The sequence below is a fragment of the Oryctolagus cuniculus genome, chromosome 6 (assembly GCF_051225735.1).
Source record: "Oryctolagus cuniculus isolate XC-2025 breed Fujian yellow rabbit chromosome 6, ASM5122573v1, whole genome shotgun sequence".
NCBI lineage: Eukaryota > Metazoa > Chordata > Mammalia > Lagomorpha > Leporidae > Oryctolagus > Oryctolagus cuniculus.
The window spans coordinates 110,693,373-110,715,445 of record NC_142872.1 but is presented as its reverse complement, the minus strand read 5'-3'; the positions used below and the strand labels follow the sequence as shown (position 1 = coordinate 110,715,445).

At 37.6% G+C, this 22,073-nt stretch overlaps 1 protein-coding gene across 9 annotated transcripts in view; it reads right to left on the bottom strand.

The window, feature by feature from the left end:
* The window catches only part of RALYL (RALY RNA binding protein like), an 837,272-nt gene that overhangs the window by 253,674 nt on the left and 561,525 nt on the right, over nt 1-22,073 (bottom strand). Inside the window, exon 1 of one of the 9 annotated variants that reach the window (XM_017341421.4) lies at nt 1,400-1,555. The exons of the other annotated variants lie outside the window; for them this stretch is intronic. Coding sequence (XP_017196910.3) covers nt 1,400-1,436 — 37 coding nt within the window. The 5' untranslated portion in view covers nt 1,437-1,555. Of the gene's footprint in view, nt 1-1,399; nt 1,556-22,073 lie in introns of those variants that run through there. 9 annotated transcript variants of the gene reach the window in all.

Sequence of the window (22,073 nt, the reverse complement as noted above, 5' to 3'; positions counted from 1 at the left end):
AACTGAGGGGGTATATCCAAGATACAGGAGTAAAGGCACAAGATGGTTTTTCAAGTACATGCATAAATTACATTCCTTTTTGTAGGATGAAATTACAAGGAAATTAATCAGCAATATATTTACAGACTTCACATTAGTTGTTTTTATAAGAAAAAAGTAGCAGTTGTCATATGTTAGTTCTTGATTACCAGAAATACCTGGCATCAAAAGGCAACTAGGAAATCAAATCAAATTGGTCATCACAGCCCTTAAAGCTTTGTGTTGTGTATAAAACTTCTTTGAACACCAGAAATGTTAGTTTTTAGGTCTTGGGTGAAATTAGACCAGAGAAAAAAATTATCATGCTAAAAATTACACTCCCTTCACATCATGACTTTTTGTTAGAGTAATTGTTGCTGATGGTATCTATTTTGTCAAATGTTTGATAACATCTGAAAACATCAAAAGAAATAATGAAACAGTGCAGACCTTGGCTATAGAATAAGTTGTTATGTTTCTGTGACGGTAAACAGAGTCCCACAGTCTATTTTCAGCTAAGCACGTAATAATTACTTTAGACAATAGAAAAGATAAAGTGATAAAGAGTTGGACATGGTATAGAGAAAAGTGATTGGAAAGCTTTTCATGAGAAGCATATTGCTTTACCATAAAACAGTTTTACTGCAAGACTTTGATTTTTAGCTAAATCTTGATAGCTTTCAATTCTATAATCATCTTTGTTCTGGACTTTAGGCCAGGGTAATTGTGCTTCTCTTTTTCAGTCAGAATCAGTTTTTTTAGGGGTAGATTGTAAATGACTTCTTTTAACCCTTTGAAATGGTGCTCATAGTTAATTCTGTTACAAATATTCTCTGGACTAAGAAGTTTGGCAATGAATATCCTGCAAAACATTGAGTTTGTCATTCACAATTAACTCTCCCCCCTCTATTCTGAACTGTTCTATTTTCCCAGAGAGTTATAATTGAAATTGGATGAATAAATAGAAGTTTTAGGCTAGCTTCCCAAACCTCTCAGAAGACTTCCAGGAAAGAAAATCTATCACTCCTAGAAAAGCAAAAAAAAAGAACTGTCCAGTGATTATGCTTGAATGAAGATGCTGAGCTAGACTGAAAATGCATTTGATCTGTTTCTCTGTTGATTTTGTAAACCTTTCCAAGGGTTTCCATAGTAACAACAGAATTATCCTCTCTCCCCCCTCTACCCCTCAACATCTTTCAAGCATGTTACAGAGATAAAGATAAAGGTTAGGGTAAAAACACACACACACACACACACACAAAACTACAGTGTCCTTGCTACTTCCAGGGTCTATCTGAAGAACTCATGAATAGTCCTTTAAGAATCAAGTATGTTTTCCTCACCACAGTCATATGGAAAAGTTGGGTCAAGATTTACTTACATCGCTGATGTCTGCGTTTGCTTCTATACATGGTCATTGTGAAAAAATCCGACTTTCTAAGAAGTAATTGGTTTGACCACGGAGACAAAGAGACGGGTTGCGCTCCTGCTTTGCAGTAAGACTGTTGCTCACTGACAGAAGGTAACCAGCAATCACACAGTGAAAGCCAGGGTAATACCATTCTCATACAATTACAGGGGAGATGCGACAGCCTGTAACTACTCTATCTAATGCAAATCTTCCAGAGAAAATTGTATTTTCTTCACTTCCCCCTAACCGATATCAGTTAAGTTCTCTGTGATAAAATCAGCACTATTCAAGCACTGTGCTGGAAGCAATGTTGAATTAAGAAGGAATTCATATATTTAGCAAGATTAGTAAAACTGAAAATCTAAATATGAAATGTCAAAACCCTGCTTGGTATTTACAGAAATTAGAAACTATCATTTGGATTTAGATATCTTTTAGCTACTCTGGAATACTGATATTTCTATTTTATTCCGAAACTGCTAAATTCTTCCCTTCTCTGAGCCCACAATACACTTTGTATATTTGATTATTAAAGCAATTATCACTTTAATTTTGTCTATTTCTCCAAACCAACTGTGCTTCCCAGGCAAAACAGAGATTGCATATGTTCACATTTACATGCCCAGGAGTTAACACAAAAGGGGCACATGATAGGATGTCAGGCTCAGTGAGTGTTTCCATGTGCTAGGTGCTCCATACCTTCTTGCAAAAATCCGTTCCAAGACCTTCTGTGCACCCCAATTCCCTGTGGTCCCATCTTAGTCCCCAAAACTCTCCTTTCACTACAGTTAGAATGGACCATTATATGAAGACACTTTACAATATCACCCCAAGTGGGCAGGGAGAGGGGTGGCCTTCACACATCTGTGCTCAGCTCTGAGAGCAATGGCTGGCACCCAGAAGAAGCTCAGATACACCACCTCACCCAGGCATGGCAAAGAGTGTATGTTTATAAAATCTCCCTCATGTTCTCATTAAGGTGTCCAAAATTCAGTTTTATTTAAAATATTCATGGATCTACTCAAGAACATCTATGTGATGACTTCCTGATTATGTATTGTCACACAAACAGAAGTGATCATTTTCAGCTGTCAAGCCTGTTTTTATAGTGTAAACAAACAGGTTACTAATTAGCACCAGAAAATAGTATCTCCAAGACTCTTCTTAACAGGAGGATTATTTCAGTGTGAGGAATATTTTTATACCTAAATAATTACTATTTAATAATCACAGATCTCAAGAATAATATTTAACATGCATGTTTTAGCAGTTACATATGCGCGCACTTTAAAAAGTTCATGAAAAAATGGAATTGAAAGATAAATTTATTTGAGTGTAAAAATTTTTGAAATCCACGTACAGTTTTTAATAATGTGCCTTACCCATGAACTTTCAAATTTCTTAGGAAGTTGTCGTTTTTTTTTTTTTTTTTGATATCTGATGATTGTTTACAGTCCTTCTTTGTCTCTACTGTTGAGGAAGAGTGTTTATTTTTTTTCTTCATACTATTTGTTGAATTGCTTACTTAGTATAGGGTTAATCTTATGTGTATAAAGTAAACTGAAAATAGGTCTTTGTAAAAATTAAGAGTAGGAACAAGAGGGAGTAGGAGGAAGAAGGGTGGCAGCGTGGGCAGGAGGGAGGGTAGAGTGGGCAGTATCACTATGCTCCTGAATCTGTATATATAAAAGACATGAAATTTGTATACATTCAATAACATAATAAAAAATAAATATATTGTATTTTACCAAAAAATATTTTGTCACAGACTACTGGTGTTATATCTTAATTTAAACTGTGTTATCTGTATTACCCTACATACCCTAAAGGGACTTCCTAATTTTATTTTGCAGTGAATTTGATATATTTCAATAAATGTAATAGGCCTTTTATGAAAAACATAAAGTTCACCTTATATCTCACAATCACTTTATATGCTTACTTTTCGCCACAGGACATAATGACCTGGAATAATCTGTGTTTGCATGCTTGTTTTTCTGTAGTTTCTGGTCTCTGCTATTCTGTTTCTGCTCATTAGAACACAAGCTTTGGGCATAACAGGAAAAGTTGCCACCAGCAACACTGGCATCCTCCATGAGCACTGGTTCCTGTCTTGGCTGCTCTGCTTCTGATCCAGCTCCCTGCTAATGCGCCTGGAAAAGCAATGGAAAATGGCCTAAATGCTTGGGTCCCTGCCACTCCCATGGGAGATCTGGATGAAGCTCTGGGCTCTTAGCTTTAGCCTGGCCCAGCCTTAGCTGTTGTAGACATCTGGGAAGTGAACCAGGAGATGGAAGATCTCTCTCTGTCTCTCCCTCTCTCTCTCTCTCTCTGACTTTAAAATAAATAAAAATTAGCAATAAAATTATTTTTTTAAAAAAGAACATGTTTCTTCAACATAGAGCTTAGTTTTTTCAGAGATGTATTTCTAGAGATCAGATCAGTGACCTGCATGAAGTAGGCTCTCAATAACAATTTCAGAACAGAAAAGTAATAAGCAATTTTAAATTATAAACTTCTTAAAATCACAAATTCATTTTTCAGTGAATTCAGACAACATCAAAAATCATGTGTTCTGACTTAAGTTTGTTTCTTACTTTATGCAAATACTTCTCATTTCACATGTGTCCCCTGATTTGGTTAGAATTATTTATATTGTGAACACGTATTTAGATTTACTGAAACAAAGTTGTATCAATTCTTCTTTTAAAAGTTATTTGCTATTTTCTTAGAATCTAATACACCTGATGTTTTAAGAGTAACAAATTACTATTAGAAGTAGAGGACAAGAGATGAGAGAAAGAGAGAGATATCATACATCACGTCACATAATCTTTATAACAATTCTGGTACTTAGGAATTGCTATCTAAATTTTGGAAATGGGGAAATTTTAGTCAAATAACGACAAGCACAGGTAATGGTCATGGATACTGCACGACTTAAATAGCTATGCTGAGAAAACTTTATTGGGAATGAGGCCAAAATGATTTTGAGGCGGAATTAAGTGACTAGATACTGTGTAGCATCTATGGAGACTTATGTAAAAGGGCTGTTTAATGTCACCAGTTATGTACTAAAATCAAGGAAAGTACATTTGACGGAACTCAACAGGAAGTTAATGCTGTGGGATTTAACAGGAGCTAACATTTACAAAATTCTCACTGGGTGCTAGGCTCTTCTGCCTCATCAAACACTGCATGAGTGTGTATGTGTGTGTAGTACTATTGTCATTGTCTTTATTAATGTTATTGTCATCACTCTCACTTTATGTGTTAGTAAAGTGAAACTGAGAGGTTAATTGTTCAGACTAAAGTTTCATAGGGAGCAAGGGGTCGTACCTTGCTGCAAAGCTGGCTGACGTGTCTCCAGAGCCAGTGCAATAGAACATGCCATCTGAGGTTGAAGGGATGCTTCCTGTGTCTGTGTAGGAAACAACAGATGAGGCTACAGAAGGGACATGTTTCCATAACGATGAGTGATACTAACATACCTTCTAGGAAGGGTGAATGCAAATAATAGCAGGGCTTTTGCTTTGCTTGGTAGGGATGTTCAAGTTCGGAAATAGAACTGACTTGGTTGGGACACCAGTTCTACTCAGCTCTTAAAGAGATAGGAACTTTCCAATATTCCACCTGTCACCTCACCTATCTCTCCTCCCCATGCATTTATCCCAAATAAAACACTACAGAATACCAAAAGTATCAAATTATCACCCCTTCCAGAGTTCTGTCATTCTCATCTGGTTTTCAAATTAAAATACAAGTTGACTTTCATGCAACTTCAAGAATTATATTGAAACACAATATGCAGAGTGTATGGAAATAGTTTGAATTCTGTGGTACCTATTTCAGATAATTATCAGAATAATTAAACATTAGGGATTACTACCTATAGCAAGTCATGCTGTCCGAATTCCTCATTTATGAATGTCTGGTAGAAATGGACAGCTCTCACAAGTGTGCACAGAGCTCTATCACTTCAAGCAACTTGCACCATCTATGTCCAGTAGGGACTTTAATAGAGGAGTTCCTCAAATTAGCTGAGAGCTTTTCCCTATAAAAACAATCTCTCTTAAATTACTTCCTTGGGGCTGGTATTGTAGAGTAGTGAGCAAAGCCTCCATTTGGGATGTCAGTATCCATATGGGTGCCGGTTCGCATTCTGGCTATTCTACTTCCAGTCCAGCTCCTGGCTAATGGCCTGGGAAAGCAGCAGAAGATGGCCCAACTTCTTGGGCCCCTGGACCCACATGGAAGGCATGGATGAAATGCTTGGCTCCTTGCTTCAGTCTGTCCCAGCCCTGGCCATTGCGGCCATTTAGGAAGTAAGTCAGCAGACAGAAAATCTGTCTCTCCTCCTCCCACTGAAACTCTTTCAAATAAATAAATAAATCTTAAAAAGCAGTTACTTCCTTAAGTGATATGTATATCTCGGCTCTCTTTTGGTCAGTTTTTCTCAGGATGGTACAGACAGTTAACCTTTGTTTTATGTCATTTTTACAGTTAATAGTATGAAGTAAATTAGTTATGTGTATATACACAGTTTACCTCTCTTCAACATATTTTTAACAAATGTTGAGTATATTCCACACTAAAGATGTAAAACATTCTTACATTAATAAGAGAGGGAAGAGATGTACAATTTGGGACATGCTCAAGCTGACTTACCTCAAACGGTAGAGTTAGAAACATACCAGGGGATTCCAATTCAATCCCATCAAGGTGGCATGTACCAATGCCATCTCACTAGTCCAAGTGATCAATTTCAGTTCACAATTGATCATAATGAAAGTTCTAAGAGTCAAAGGGATCACATAAACAAGTCTAGTACCTGCTAATACTAACTGATAGAATAAATAAAGGAGAGAGTGATCCAACATGGGAAGTGAGATACTCAGCAGACTCATAGAATGGCGGATGTCCTAAACAGCACTCTGGCCTCAGAATCAGCCCTAAAGGCATTCAGATCTGGCTGAAAAGCCCATGAGAGTATTTCAGGCATGGAAAGCCAAGACACTCTGGCAAAAAAAAAAAAAACAGAAAACAAAACAAAACAAAAAAAACACACAACTAAATGAAAGATCTCTGTGAGTGAGATCTCAGTGGAAAGAACAGGTCTTCAAAGAAGGAGGTACCTTTCTCTGAAGGGAGGAGAGAACCTCCACTTTGACTATGACCTTGTCTGAACAAGATAAGAGTCAGAGAACTCAAGGGGCTTCCATAGCCTTGGAAACTCATGACTGGAGTATAGGGAGATTACTGATGCCATAAACAGGAGTGTCAATTTGTAAAGTCAACAACAGGAGTCACTGTGCACTTACTCCTCATGTAGGATCTCTGTCCTTAATGTGCTCTACATTGAGACTTAATGCTATAACGAGTACTCAAACAGTATATTTCACTTTGTGTTTCTATGGAGGTACAAACTGTTGAAATCTTTACTTAATGCATACTAAACTGATCTTCTGTAAAAAAAAAAAAAAAAAAAAAAAAAAAAAAAGAAGAAATTATCAACTCCCAACTTGACTCTCACTGGGATTAAACATGACAATAGGTCTGATCTGATTTCATCATCATTTAAAAAATCATCTATTATTTTTCACTTTATGTTTCTGTGTGGGAGCAAACTGTTGAAATCTTTACTTAATGTATGCTAAACTGATCTTCTGTATATAAAGAGAATCGAAAATGAATCCTCATGTGAATGGAAGGGGAGAGGGAGAGGGAGAGGGGAGGGTTGCGGGTGGGAGGGACGTTATGGGGGGGAAGCCATTGCAATCCATAAGCTATACTTTGGAAATTTATATTCATTAAATAAAAGTTAAAAAAAATAAAAAAGAAAAAAAAACATTCTTATACCTAAAGGAGCTTAAAGTCTCTTTGGGGTAATAGCCAAATACTAGGTACTAACATCTGTAACAAATTACTTCACAGACATATGAACACAATAATATACTTTATTAGAGATATGCATTGTTATAGTCTGAATGTTTCTGATTCCCACAATTCATGTGTTGAAACAATTCCCAATGTGATGGTCAACTCTCTGAGACATAATTGTGATGGAAGGATCTTCACACATGGCGTTAGGTTCTCTGATTAAAAAGATCCCAGAGAAATCCCTTCCCCTTTCCATCGCATAAATAAAGAGAGCAGGCCCTCACCAGACAGTGAATCTGCTATCACCTTGATCTTGAGCCTCTCAGTCTCTAGAACTCTGAAAAATAAACTCCTGTTGCTTATAAATCACCCATTCTACAGAATTTAGTTATAGCAGCCTGAACGGAGTAGAATGGCATGATACGAGGGAATTGCGGTACCATGTTCCTTGGAGGTATTTTTATTTATGAATAATACTTTTTCAATAGATCATGATTCTTGTTTCATAGATACCATCTCCACTGTGTCCTGAGGTGAAGAGAGAACACTGAGTTTACAGGTAATAATGGTGAGAAATAATATATCTTCAAAATGATATTCATTTTCTGTGATAACAAAAAAGTATATATTCGGGAAGGAGTTTGGCATAGCGGATAAGAACATAAAGTGAGACAACTGCACCACCACCACAGTCCCTGCGTTCCACTCAGTGAGTTTGTTTCCGAATCTTCTTCTGATGAACACTCTGGGAGGCATAAGGTATGGTGGAAATACTTGGATCCTTGCCACCCTTTTGGGAGGGCCAGATTGAGTTCTTGGCTGCTGGCTTCAGGTGTGTCTATTCCTGACTGCTCCAGGCATTTGGGGAGTGAACTAGTGGATTAACCCCCCCCCCCCGCGTGTCTATTCCATTCACATAAAGTAAAAAGAAAATTAAGATATTTTTTTCTTGGAGAGTGAAGTGAGGTAGGAGTCATCACCTAATTTCCTACTTAAGAGAGCAGGGATTCAAACGTAAAGTCCAAAGCTCCACAAAGCAAAGCTGCAGTATATAAACTTGTGAACTGCAAAGGTCACACCCAATGCCACCATCTCATATATTGAACAAATAAATGTCAATGAAACTAAATGCAGAAAACAGCAGTAAACAAAGAACACAATCTGATTTTACTGCAGTTTGAATTACTGAATTTACTGACATTATTTTGGCAGTGTCCATGCTTTTAAAGTGGAGAATAAATTTGATAAACAGGATTTCAACACAGGAAGTTTCTGATACCAGCCGGTCTTACTACTCCAGAGAAAGAACTGTAGAGGTACACATATTACATTTCTAGAGATAATCATGTAATGGCAGAATTGGAACCTAATCAATGTATAAAGTTGTGCTCTTGAGTTGATAATGCCATGATTTATTTGTACTAACTCAACGTCCAATAAGAAAAACCCAGAGAATGTTCTTTCGAGATAAGATCAGTTGGGTTGGGATAAGAATGATCCAGAGACAATTTCCAATAAAAAATATATAAAATTAGATCAGAAAGTTACACCCCTACACACACACACATTACTCATAAACACATACAACCTTGAAAATGTTGGGCTAGACATTATTTGTGTAGAGTTTCAAAACATGCCTGTGTCAGCACCGTGGCACAGTTGTTTAAAATGTCAAAATACAGGCATCCCATATCAGAGTGCCAACTGGAGTCCCAGCTGCTCTGCTTTCAATCCAGCTCCCTACTAATGTGCCCAGAAAAGCAGCAGAGTATAGTTCTAGTACTTGGACCCCTGACCCCCATGTGGGAGATGCAGAGGGAGTTCCTTATTCCTGGCTTCCGCCTGACCCAGTTTTAACTATTGTGACCATTTGGGGAGTGAATTGGTAGATGGAAGGTCTTTTTCTGTCTATGTATCTCCCTCTCTCTGTTACTTTGCCTTTCAAATAAATGCATAACTCTTAAAAAATAATACCCGAAGTATACAAAGAAGAAAACTAAAATGTGTGATTCCTTATGGACTTTAGAAAATACCAGCTAAGGGGCTGATGCTCTGGCATGGTAGGCTAAGCCTCTGCCTGTGGGACTGACATCCAATGTGGGTACCGGTTCGTGTACCAGCCACTTCTCTTCTGATCCAGCTCTCTGCTTATGGCCCGAGAAACAGTGGAAGATGGCCCAAATGCTTGGTCCCCTGCACCAACGTGGAAAATCAGCTCAGCTCCAGCCATTGCTGCCATTTGGGGAGTGAACCAGCGGGTGGAAGACCTTGCTCTCTGTCTCTCCCTCTATCTATCTGTGACTCTCAACTAAATAAATAAATCTTTAAATAATACTAGCTAAATACTAACTTCTTCTTAAAAAGATTTATTTATTTATTTGAAAGTCAAACTTACACAGAGAGAGGAAGAGACAGAGAGGGAGAGCAAGACAGAGATCTTCTGTCTGCTGGTTCACTCCCCAAAAGGCTGCAACAGCCAGGGTTGGGCCAGGCTGAAGGCAGGAGTCAGGAGCTTCTTTTGGGTCTCCCACATGGGTTCAGGGCTTGGGCTATATTCTGCTACTCTTCTAGGAGCATTGGCAAGGAGCTGAATTGGAAGTGACGCAGTCAGGGCGTGAATCAGTACCCATATGGGATGCCAGTGTCACAGGCAGCAGCTTTACACTCTACGTCACAAAGCCGGCCTGAAACATTAATTTCTATATTTGAATTATATTCAGCATATTTTTGTTTCTAATGGTAATGTCAAAAATTTTACTCTAAAATTACTAATCATTTTCAATAAAATGTGCATAAATATCTTAAGTTTATATTAATAGAATTCATTTTAGCATGTCTAAAAAATACAGCACTCCTATCCTCCTAATTCCTTTCCTGCTCATATTTAGTTATAATTATCACATTGATGAGCTACTTCAGCCTGCTGAGTTGAATAGAATGAATTTTCAGGTATAATTTAGCATAACATAGCCCAGAGGTATTTCAAGAATATATCTCCAGTCCTCACATTGTGTGTATTTGTGTCTGCTAAAGGGCTCAGAATCACCTGGATACACTCTGACCTCTCTCGCACAAGTGTTTCAAAGACAACTATTTGAATAAACTCTGCATTTGCCATTACCATCACAGCAGTATGTGAATAGTAAATATGGAAATGAAATCTGTGATTCTGCCACCATTATAAAAACTGTTTTCAGATATATACTTAAATGACTTTATTTTATTTTATTTTTTTGACAGGCAGAGTGGACAGTGAGAGAGAGAGATAGAGAGAAAGGTCTTCCTTTGCCGTTGGTTCACCCTCCAATGGCCGCCGTGGCCTGCGCACCGCGCTGATCCGATGGCAGGAGCCAGGTACTTATCCTGGTCTCCCATGGGGTGCAGGGCCCAAGCACTTGGGCCATCCTCCACTGCACTCCCTGGCCACAGCAGAGGGCTGGCCTGGAAGAGGGGCAACCGGGACAGAATCCGGCGCCCCGACCGGGACTAGAACCTGGTGTGCCGGCGCCGCAAGGTGGAGGATTAGCCTAGTGAGCTGAGGCGCTGGCTTTACTTAAATGAGTTTAGATACAGCAATAGGAACTTTGTGAGGAGGGGAGGGGAGCGAGTCTTACATTTTGTTCTCTAAACTGTCTCCTTAGTTTGGTGAATACTGAATCTCATGTTATATTTACATCAGGTCTTGGAAAGCTTTAGAAAGTCCACCTGGAGTGTGCAGTAAATATTTAAATGAGTCAGGGACTCACAAAATATGAACACAAATACTGAATGTGAAAAGCTGATTATTCAGTTTTTAAAACTTCCGGCTTCCAACTTCTAAGACCATTTAAAAAATGTTTGTGGGGGCTGGCACTGTGGCCCAGTGGGTTAACGCCCTGGCCTGAAGTGCTGGCATCCCATATGGGCGCCGGTTCTAGTCCCAACTGCTCCACTTCCCATCCAGCTCTCTGCTGAGGCCTGGGAATGCAGTAGAAGATGGCCCAAGTCCTTGGGCCCCTGCACCTGTGTGCAAGACCCGGAAGAAGCTCCTGGCTCAGATCTGCACAGCTCCAATCATTGCGGCCAATTTGGTAGTGAACCATTGGATGGAAGACCTCTCTCTCTCTCTCTCTCTCTCTCTCTCTCTCTTTCTCTGCCTTTCCTCTCTCTGTGTAACTCTCACTTGCAAATAAATAAATAAATCTTTAAAAAAAGTTTGTACGAAAATTACATAACAAAAAAGGAACCAGGATTTCAGCTTATAGCTACCTGATTTTGAATGAGAAAAATACTGGTTTTGCTATTGTCATTTTCTTGAATTGATGATGACATGTGTTTCCAGTAGCCTAAACGCCTATATTCCCTCCTGGATCGGATTAACATGCCTTTTTAGTATAAAATATAGGATTCCACAAATGAGTCCTCATTGAAAGATTAACTCATTTTTTTTTTCATATATTCAATATATTTACTTTGAGAACTTAAATTGTGGCATCTGGATAATTCTGTAGTAAGCAAAAACAGAGATGATTGTTCTTGGAGCTAATGGGTATATAGCTATTAATGAAGCCACCACATACCTGTGTGTATTTTGTAAGTTCAAAAGTAGGTACTCTGAAAGATTTGCTCTCCTATGACAATGTATAAAAACAGAGCCTCGACAATGAATGGTCCATTCTGCTCTGAGGCTGACTAGTTGAGTGCTGTGGAAGAAGTGTGGGAAGAACTGAGTCATCCATGATTATTATTACCAGGAGAATTACTGAGATTGCTGGAATGTTCAGAGGAATTTTTTAAGATAGGCTGGTATACAATCTACATTCAATAAGCAGTGCTGATAGAAGTCATTCTTATACTGTTACCAATTTATAATCAGGGTTCAAAGAATTGCTCATTTTCAAATTAGGGCAATAATAATTAGTTAATAGATTTCTATGCCTCATTACTTCATGTAACAAATACTTATATATATGACAACAGAACAGATAAAATAACCATGGTCTTAGTCTTAAAACTTTATTTATAACTGATATTATATGAATCCTAAGGTTTTATAAGAAAAATGTTTAAGAAAACTGCTAATTAAAATATGTTTATAATATAGATGAATGTGTTCAGTGTCTTAATACTTTAAATGACAGTTCTAGTTTCTGCAATTGTGACAGTCAGTGTTAATAGAAGGCCCTATATAAGTGAATAAACATCATGGCTTATTTTAATGTAGATCATTGGATACAAAATTTGGAGAAATTCCACAGAAAGAAGAATTAATTATTTCTAGCTTAGAAGACATTATAAAAATATGAATCAATACGTATTATGTGAATTGATACCTATAACATGGATGGGTTGGTTATTGCTGCCCAAATATGTTGAAATTATGGAGCGGAAATCCTGCTTAAAATATATGCATATTAGTGAGAAATAGTGGTTAATATATATGGCTTTAGGAAATTAGAATAAGAAAGCTTTTTCATAACAATATCACATCAAGGCATTTGTGGTTAATCCCTATTTTACTTGACAGTATAATACCTGACAGAATATTCCTGAATAATCTATCCCTTGGTTTTTCTGCCATTTTTTATTTACCTTTTCTATTAAAAAAATTATATTTACACATCAAGTATATGTTTAAGATTCCAGATACGAATTCTTAGCTGCTACAAAAATAGTGGTTTAACAACTCAGGTTCTGGAGCCAGACTATCTTAGCTTATTTGAACCCCAATTCTGCCACTTGTTAGATGTAAGGTGTTGGTAAAATTGCTTCATATTTCCATGTCACAGTTTCCTCATCTGTTACATACTCACAGGTCTTTTGTAGGAATTATATGTGTTAATTCATAGAAAGTACATAGAACAATTATAAATACACTAGATATTATTTCTAGATATACTCATGCAGATATTCAAAACACATATGAACTCAATATGTACAAAATATGTCTTTATTCCAGTATTTCTGGCTAGGTTAAGGCATGCTATAATAATCTATTGGTCAATGAGACCATTTTTATACCAGTACTATAATATTTTGATTATTAATGTATTGAATTACATTGGCAAAGTCCCCTTTGCTATATGTAACATTCCACATTTTGAGGTTAAGTTGTGAACTTCTTAGGATACCATTATTTCATCTGCATATTCAGCAATCTAGTTTCCAAATATTATTTGTATTCACTAAATACAAAATATATATTCCAAAATCTCAACCCATCAATATATTTCAATATATCAACTCAAAGGCCAAAATCAAATCTTATTTTATTACCTCAAAAGTCTGAAATATTATTATCTAAATAGTGTAAGTCAGATATTGGAGGACACTGAGTATGGTCCATCCTGGACTAAAATTCCTCTTTATATTTTAATCTGTGAAACTAAGAAAGTTATCAGTTTTCCAAATAAAGTAGTACAGAATATTGGTCAAGTACATTATCATCAAATGGGATAAACTGGGAGAAATAAAGACTAAGCATTTCAAAATCCAGCTGGGAACATTTCATGAGATTTTAAATCCAGGAATAACCATTTGTATCTGTTTCCAGGTTCACAGACCTACCTTCTGGACACAGAGTTCTGTCCTCTGAATCTTAGTCCCCACCCTCAGTCATCCTCCCCTTTCCATGAAGAATAGCACGTTTCCACTTATCAGATTATTGCTCTCTGTAGAGTTTTGTGAGTCCTGTAGCCTTCATGCATTTTGTCCTCTCTGACATTCTCATGACAAGCTCACAGCGCTTCTGCTTGTATATCATCCTCAAGAATACTGTGGGTCTGCTATGTAGGACATGTAGCTTTACTCTGTTAGAAGAGATGTCCCTAGATCTGGTGTAGATAGCCAAAGCTCTGTTTCTGGCTTCTGCTGAAACCTAGAGGATCCATGAAAAACATGGCTATCTCTTTAAAGCGCTCTTGATGTGTTGGAGCACTCAATTCTTGATCCGTCCAAGACACTAGAAATAGGTTGTCCGGTCACATAGTCTTCACTTGCAGAGAATACTTTCCTGATAGCAAATTTCCTTACTTTAGCATTTTATAAAATTTGGATAGTCTCTGAATCATCAAATACTGTTTTATTTTAGCTTAATAGTTCTTCCCTGAGTTCATGATTCTGTTATCACATTTTGTTACACGTAGCAAGAATAAACCAGGTAAAAGCTTTAATGCTTTGCTTGGAAATCTACCTATCTAAATATTCATGCTCATCACTTAAAATTTTTACTTTTCATATAACTATAGAACGCAGTTCAGCTAAGCTTTTTACCATCATTTGACAAGGATTCTTACTTGTCGCTCCCCCTCTTCGTGGAGGAACGACACAGGACCCTGCGCTGTTCTTTCGTCTGCTCGGCCCTCCCCGGGTTGGCTGCTGGTCCTTCCCGGGTTGGCTACCATCCCTTCCACCTCCGTGGAAGGGCGGTTCCCCCTGCCACATTCCCCACTTCCACGGGGGAGCGGCACACCGCCGGCCAGCTCTCTCGGGGGCTGCACAGGTGTTCCCCTTAGATGTTCCTCTTAGATGTTCCTGGTGCATGCCGTCTCTCTCCTCCTTTATAGTCCTCCTCCGCCAATCCCAACTCGGCTGCCCACACGCCGAGTACGCTGCTCTCCTCCAATCAGTAGCAAGTCCTACAGTTTATTGGTTGAACTGGAGGCAGCTGTGCGGAAGCTGTTTACTTCTCTCCCAGCGCCATATTGTGGGAGAGCAGATGCATAGAATAAGTCTTAATTCCAGTAACTCAGTCTAGTCCGGTTTGCTCCCCACACTTACTCTAATTTCCAATACCATGGTCCTCATTTTCTTTTGAGCAGTCACCAAAAGCCCTCAACTCAGAGTTAACATTCTTTTTTGCTAACAGTTTACTTATGATGAGTTAAGAATTCTCTGAGACAGAGAATGTTTTCTCTATCACATGCCTTACCTCCTGCTGAGTCCTGCCTAACATCATCTTTAACATCGATATTTTTACTAACAGTCTGTTCAATGCAATGTAGGTTTTATCTATTGTGCTCAAAATTCCTCAAGAATCTAAGCATTAGTCAATACTACAGCCAGCTCCAGATTTTGGGGCCTTTGTTACAGAATACCTCATATTTACCTACCAAAATCTGTCTTAATTTCATGAGGCTGCCATAACATATTACCATAATCTCAATGACATAAAACCCAAATTTATTGTCTTAAATCCTGGAGTTCAAAAAACTAAAGTAAGATTGTAGGCAACGCTTAATTCCATTTTAGTGTTTCAGAATAGAATCTGGAGGATCTACTTTCTTGCCTCTTTTTAGCACGTAGAAGTTATATGAATTCCTTGTCTCATAATCCTTTCCTCCATCTACAAAGTACATTACTCTAACTGCTGGTTCCATGCTATAACTCCTTTTTCTCATGTTACTCCTTCTAAGTCAACTTCATCAGAATTCTTGTGATTAAACTAGGCTCAAGCAGACAATTCAGGATAATAAACCTTATCTCTTTAATTTACTCATGTTTGCAAATTCCCTTTTCCATGTAATGGAAAGTATTATAGGCTCTAGACATAAGGATACACATAGTATAAGGTGGCTTGTATTTTCTGTTTCGAGTGGGTGTTATATAATTCATCAGGTTTTTCCACTTGATTATTTCCTGGAATTCCCCAGTTCTCTCATAACTAGTCTTGTTACTGCTAATTAACCAAAAATCCCTCTTACATGGTTTGCTCCACTTCATTCCTACTATTACTCTCTTTTATCCCTCAAACCTTTTCACTAACAATTACCATCTCTCTCAGCTCCAATCTTTCCATTGGTCAATCAATATGTCACATCATTATATATATAATATTCATAATATTGTTTCTAATATCTTCTCCTTATAGTACTTCTTACTTAAGTGGCTTCCAGATGACTAGAAAATAACATCGAAAATTCTTGTAATGACCCTATGATCTCATATGTTTGCAGCAACCTTTTTTCATAGCCATAGTTTCTCTAACCCTTCATAAACATGGTCATGGCATGCAGATCTAGGTTGTCACATAAATGTTAAATGTACATTAATAATATTTGTTCTGAATATTTCTAAACATAAATATTTCTTTATGCTGTCCCACAAGAGTATAGGTTCTTTAAGGACAGAGTCAATTTCTTAGGTAATGCTATATTCTCACAGTGCCCAACACATTTTGCACATAATAGATGCCCAATAGCATCCTGCATACATTGTGAATCAGTGAAACAATCCATTGAATAAAGAAATGTGAAATATATATATACATATATAAACTCAATGGAATACTATTCAGCTGTGACAAAAGAATGAAATCCTGTCATTTGCTGCAAAATGGATGTAAGTAGAAGATCCGATGTTAAGTGAAATCAACCAGACACAGAAGAACAAATATAGACTATTCTCCCTCTTATGTGGGAGCTAACAACAACAACAAACTCAAAATGCCCACAGAAGGGTGATCAATAGAGGCTGGGAGGACTAGGAAAGAAAGAGGGAGTTTAGGTAAAAATTAGTGGAAACTGGATGCGATTCATTAATTGTGAAAAACACACTAATGTAGAATCTTAATAATAGGGGAATCTGGGTGTGGGGCATATGAGAACTCTTTACACAACATCATAACTTTTTTAAAAAAAGATTGATTTTACTTATTTGAAAGGGAGAGTGACAGACAAATACACACACACACACACACACAGGGATGTTTACATCCACTGGTTCTGTTCCCATATGGTGGCAACCATATTACAAGGTTGTACTAGACAAAGCCAGGAGCCCAGAACTCTATTAGGTCTCCCATATGGGTGATAGCAGCCCAAGTACTTGAGCAATTTTTTTTTTAGTTTTTCCAGGCACATTAACATGACACTGGATTGGAAGCAGAGCAGCTGGGACTCAAACTGGCAATCTGATATGGGATGCCAGCATTGCAAGAAATAGCTTAACACAATGTGCCACAATGTGAGCCTCTAATTAACAACTTTTGGTTGGTAAAACTCTGAAATTAAGAAATTAAGTAAGAAAAGAAGCAATCTATTGAGATTGAACAGTAAAAATTGCTTCAAAGTGAGTGTATTGCAAAACTTGTGCTTTAGTAGGTTGGGCTATAGTTTTGGGTACCTGCCTCTCATATTCAAGTGCCGGTTCAGGTACTATCCTGTCCCTCTGCTTCTGGTTAAGTTTCCTATTAGTGCATCCTAGAAAGCATTGCATGGTGGCTCAAGTGCTTGAGCACTGAACATCTTAGTGGAGACTCAGATGTTTCCGTATGGTCAACCCTTGCTGTTTCAAGTATTTGGGGGGAGTGAACCAGAAAGTGAACTCTCTCTCTCTCTCTCTCTCTCTCTCGCTCTCTTTTTCTGGGTGTGTATGTGTGTACACATCTCTATTTTTAGGTAGATGAATATAAATCAATAAACTTTAAACAACAGTATTAGATGTGGTTTAATGTCATGAAGATAAACTAAGAATTCTGCTAGTGCTCCTTCATTTGAGTTTTAGAGAAAATGACTCTCTACTATTTTGATGAAGGAATCAGCCATGATATATAATACTTTATGCTTTGAATGGACCAGATTCTGTACATGTGTGTGTGTGTGTGTTAACTATTATAACTTTTCAAAGTCTATCCTCTACTTTTTAGAGATTAAATCAGTCTTTAACAAAATCTTTTCGGGACCTGTACCTGTTTATTAAATACAATGTCCTGGCTTCATCTACAAAAAAGATAGAAGATAAAACTACAACTTCAAAGACTAATTTTCAGTGGTACAATGACACATGATGGATGCTTTGTTCATGCAGACCCTGCTAGATGCATAGAAGCTTCTATTGACAATATAAAGGTAGAACATGTAATGTTTTTTAAAGATTTTATTTTATTTATTTGACAGGTAGAGTTACAGACAGTGAGAGAGAGAGACAGAGAGAAAGGTCTTCCTTCTGTTGGTTCACTCCCCAAATGGCCGCTACAGCCAGAGCTGTGCTAATCGGAAGCCAGGAGCCAGGTTCTTCTTCCAGGTCTCCCATGCAGGTGCAGGTGCAGGCGCCCAAGCACCCGGGCCATCCTCCACTGCCCTCCCGGGCCACAGCAGAGAGCTGGACTGGAAGAGGAGCAACTGGGAGCCCGGTACCGCAGGCGGAGGATTAACCTAGTGCGCCACGGTGCCGGCCCAGAATATGTAATTTTTATACTTATAAAAAGTAGTGATGGGATTGCATTGAAAAAATTATTTTCATTTAATTTTTCATGTGATTAGATGGCTAATATTACACTTTAATTATAGAATAGCATACAAGTTGTTCATTCTTTAGTCAAAACTCTTGGTGCTTGCACAGAATGCTGATCATTTTCTATTGTGATCAACTCAGAATTAGTTGCAGAGAACTGATTCACTTCTAGGTACTTTGTACTGAAAGGGATTTACTACAGGGAATTAAATAGCTTACGGGATCATTGAGAGGAATGAAAAAACAGATTTTAAATTAAGCTTTTATCAAAGGTTTTCTGAGCTACAAGTTCAGAATTAAGCAGCCAAATGATCTCCTGCCATTTTTAAGCCCAAGAAGCCACTTTTTGACTGTAAAGTAGACTCCACAAGTACAGCTGCCTATTTTAGGGTAATGCCACCACAGCCACTGCTACAATCAGCAAACTCAAGAATTAGGAAACAACAGTCAGCTCCTGAACCATGCCGCCCGTATTACAACGTCCACTAACAAAGCAGATGCCATATGCCTTGCATTTTCAGCATCTCACTTTCAGCAGCAGCAGAAGGAATAACAAAAGATGTTTAGAAGATGTTGGAATGGATGTTGCATGTGCATTATATTCAATTTACATGGTTCATCAGAAGATAAGAAGTGCTATAATAGATCCACTTAAATTCATTATTTTCCTCAAATTATATTAATCAAGGAAAGTAATGAAACATTTCCAAATAATAATGTTAAGATTTTAAACAAATCCTATCATGCTTCTCTCCATTTAAAAATACAACAACGTGCTGCATAACATTTAATTCCACAACAGACTTCATATAAATTGTGGTTCCATGGTATTAGAATGAACATAAAAAATTCTTATTGCCTGGTGATATCATAACCATTGAAATATCAAGTACAACACACTACAGATGTTTGTACTGCGGCTAGTTAAACAAACCTACAGTCCTGCAAGTTGTATAAAAGTGTAATCATATAATTATGTATAATACATTACACTTGATAACAAATGAATGTGTTACCAATTTATATATTTATAATGCCATGTCATGCTATACTATACTGTGTGATACTATACTATACTTCCTGGTCAAGTGTCATCCTTCTACTAATGAAAAAAGTTAATTGCTAAACAGCCTCATAAAAGTCCTTCAGGAAGTATTCCAAAAGAAGGCATTGCTATTGTAGATGACAGCTCCAAGCCTGTTAACGCCCCTGAACCTTTATAGTTTGGGACAAAATGACCTAGACATTAAGTAGACTTAGGCCAATATGTGTGACTGTATTTTAGGGTTTTTTTTTTAATTGTTTTTATTTAAAAGGCAAAAAGAAAGATTTCCTATATACTGGTTCATTCCTCAAACACCTGCAACAGCTGGTGTTGGCCAAATTGAAGTCAGGAGACAGAAACTCAATGGAGATCTCTCACATGGACTGCAGGGACCCCAGCTACTTAGGTCATTACCTGCTGTCTCCCAGGATCCAGCACTGTCATGAAACTGACATAGGGAATTGAGTGGATCCAGGAGCTTGCCTTATCATAGTTATATGACATTTTTCAAAGTGCCTATATAAATTTAATTTCCACTTCCAATGCATGAGAGTTCCAGCTATTCTACATCTTCAGTAATGATTGTCAGAATGCTTATTTTAATCATTGTGGTGTATGCACTTTTAAATTTGTATTTTTCTAGAGACCAATGAGGTTGAATATCATTATGGTTTTAGCCATTTGTGTTTCCTTTTCTTTAAAGTGTTATTTCCAAATTTTCCCCATTTCTTTGTTGAATTTGCATGTGCATGAAGGAAAGGGTGGGGAGGGAGAAATTTAAGTGGTTTTGTCAGAATTCTTGATAACAGTCCCTTACCAGACACACAGCATATATCTTCACCCATATGGAGATTTCATTTTTACTCTCTGAATGATGCATTGGTGAACAGAAGTTCTCATCTATGAGCTTCAATTTTTCACTTTTTACATCTTGTGATTATTGTTTTCTATGGTTATCTTTAAGAAAGTTTTGCCCTCTCCAAGATAATGAAAATATGTTCTTATCATTACTCTCAGAAGATTTATTATTTTCACAGTTTGATATCTAATCTAGTTGGGATGGATTTTTGTCTGGTGTATAGTGAGGAGTCAAGAGTAGTGCTTGCAGAGCTTCAACTGATCCCACACAGCTAGGAAGGACTATTCTTTTCCTTGCTGCACTGCAGTGCCAGCCTTGCTATCGTTCTGATGACCATATATGTATGGATCTATTTCTGAAACTAAAGAAACGTGTTGTTCCTTTAGTTTCTTGATTTATCCTCACATCATTCGCTGTGTTTTCTTTCTTTTTTTAAGATTTATTTTATTTTCATTTGAAAGAGTTACAAACAGAAGAGAGGAGACAGAGATATTTGATCCACTGATTCATTTCTCAAATGGCTGCAACAGCCAGGGCTGGTTCAGGCTGAAGCCAAGAGCCTGGGAATCTACCCATGTCTCTACCTGCTTTGCAGGGGCCCAATTACATGGACCATCTTCTACTGCTTCTCCAGAGACATTCATAGGGAGCTGGAATGGAAGTGAAACAGCTGAGTCTTGAATTGGCATACATATGGGATGCTGGTATCACAGGTGGCTGCTTAACCCACTGCAGCACACCGCTAACCCGGCCATGTTTTCTTGAGAGAGAGAGAGAGAGAGAGAGAGATCTTCCATCCACTGGTTCACTCCCCTCTAGATGGCCACATGTCCAGAGCTGTGCTGATCTGATCAGGAGCCAGGAGCTTCCTCTGGGTCTCCCACACGGGTGCAGGGGCCCAAGGCCTTGGGCCATCTTCTATTGCTTTCCCAGGCCATAGCAGAGAGCCTGATGGGAAGTGGAGCAGCCAGGTCTCCAACAGGCACCCATATGGAATGCTGACACTGTAGGCAGCAGCTATCTGCTACACCACAGCACTGGCTCCCCATTAGATTTATTTTTAAATATTAGAATTTTTAAAAATTATTAAAAAGTGTTTCATTAAAATTTGATTCCCTATGTTTTATTGATATTGATAATATATATAGAAAGAAGAATGATTTAGTATATTGACCTTTCAGAATTGCTAAATTAATTCAAATTTATTGTCAGTCTACATTATCTAATATATGCATATGTGTGTATATATTCAATCAAGTTATCTGTAATTATAGCTTTAATTCATTTCTATGATGGCTAGGACCTCCAGTATGATATTGGGTATAAGTGGTGAATTTAAACATGCTTTTAGTATTCTTGGTTTCAGGGAAAAGAATTTCCATAATTCATCACTACATTATGATATTGCTCATGTGCTTACATTTTTATTTTCAGAAAAGTCTTATTACATTAAAGACATTCCCTTCTTTTAGAGTTTTCTGAGTTTTTTTAAATCATAATTGGATATGGAAATTTGTCAAATGTACAAGTATTTCCTGCATCTACTGATGAATGATTTTTTCTTACATTGTGAAATATTTTGGTTAATTTTCAAATGTTTCATCAGTTCTTCATTTCTAGAATAAACTCAGTGTGATTAATATGTATAA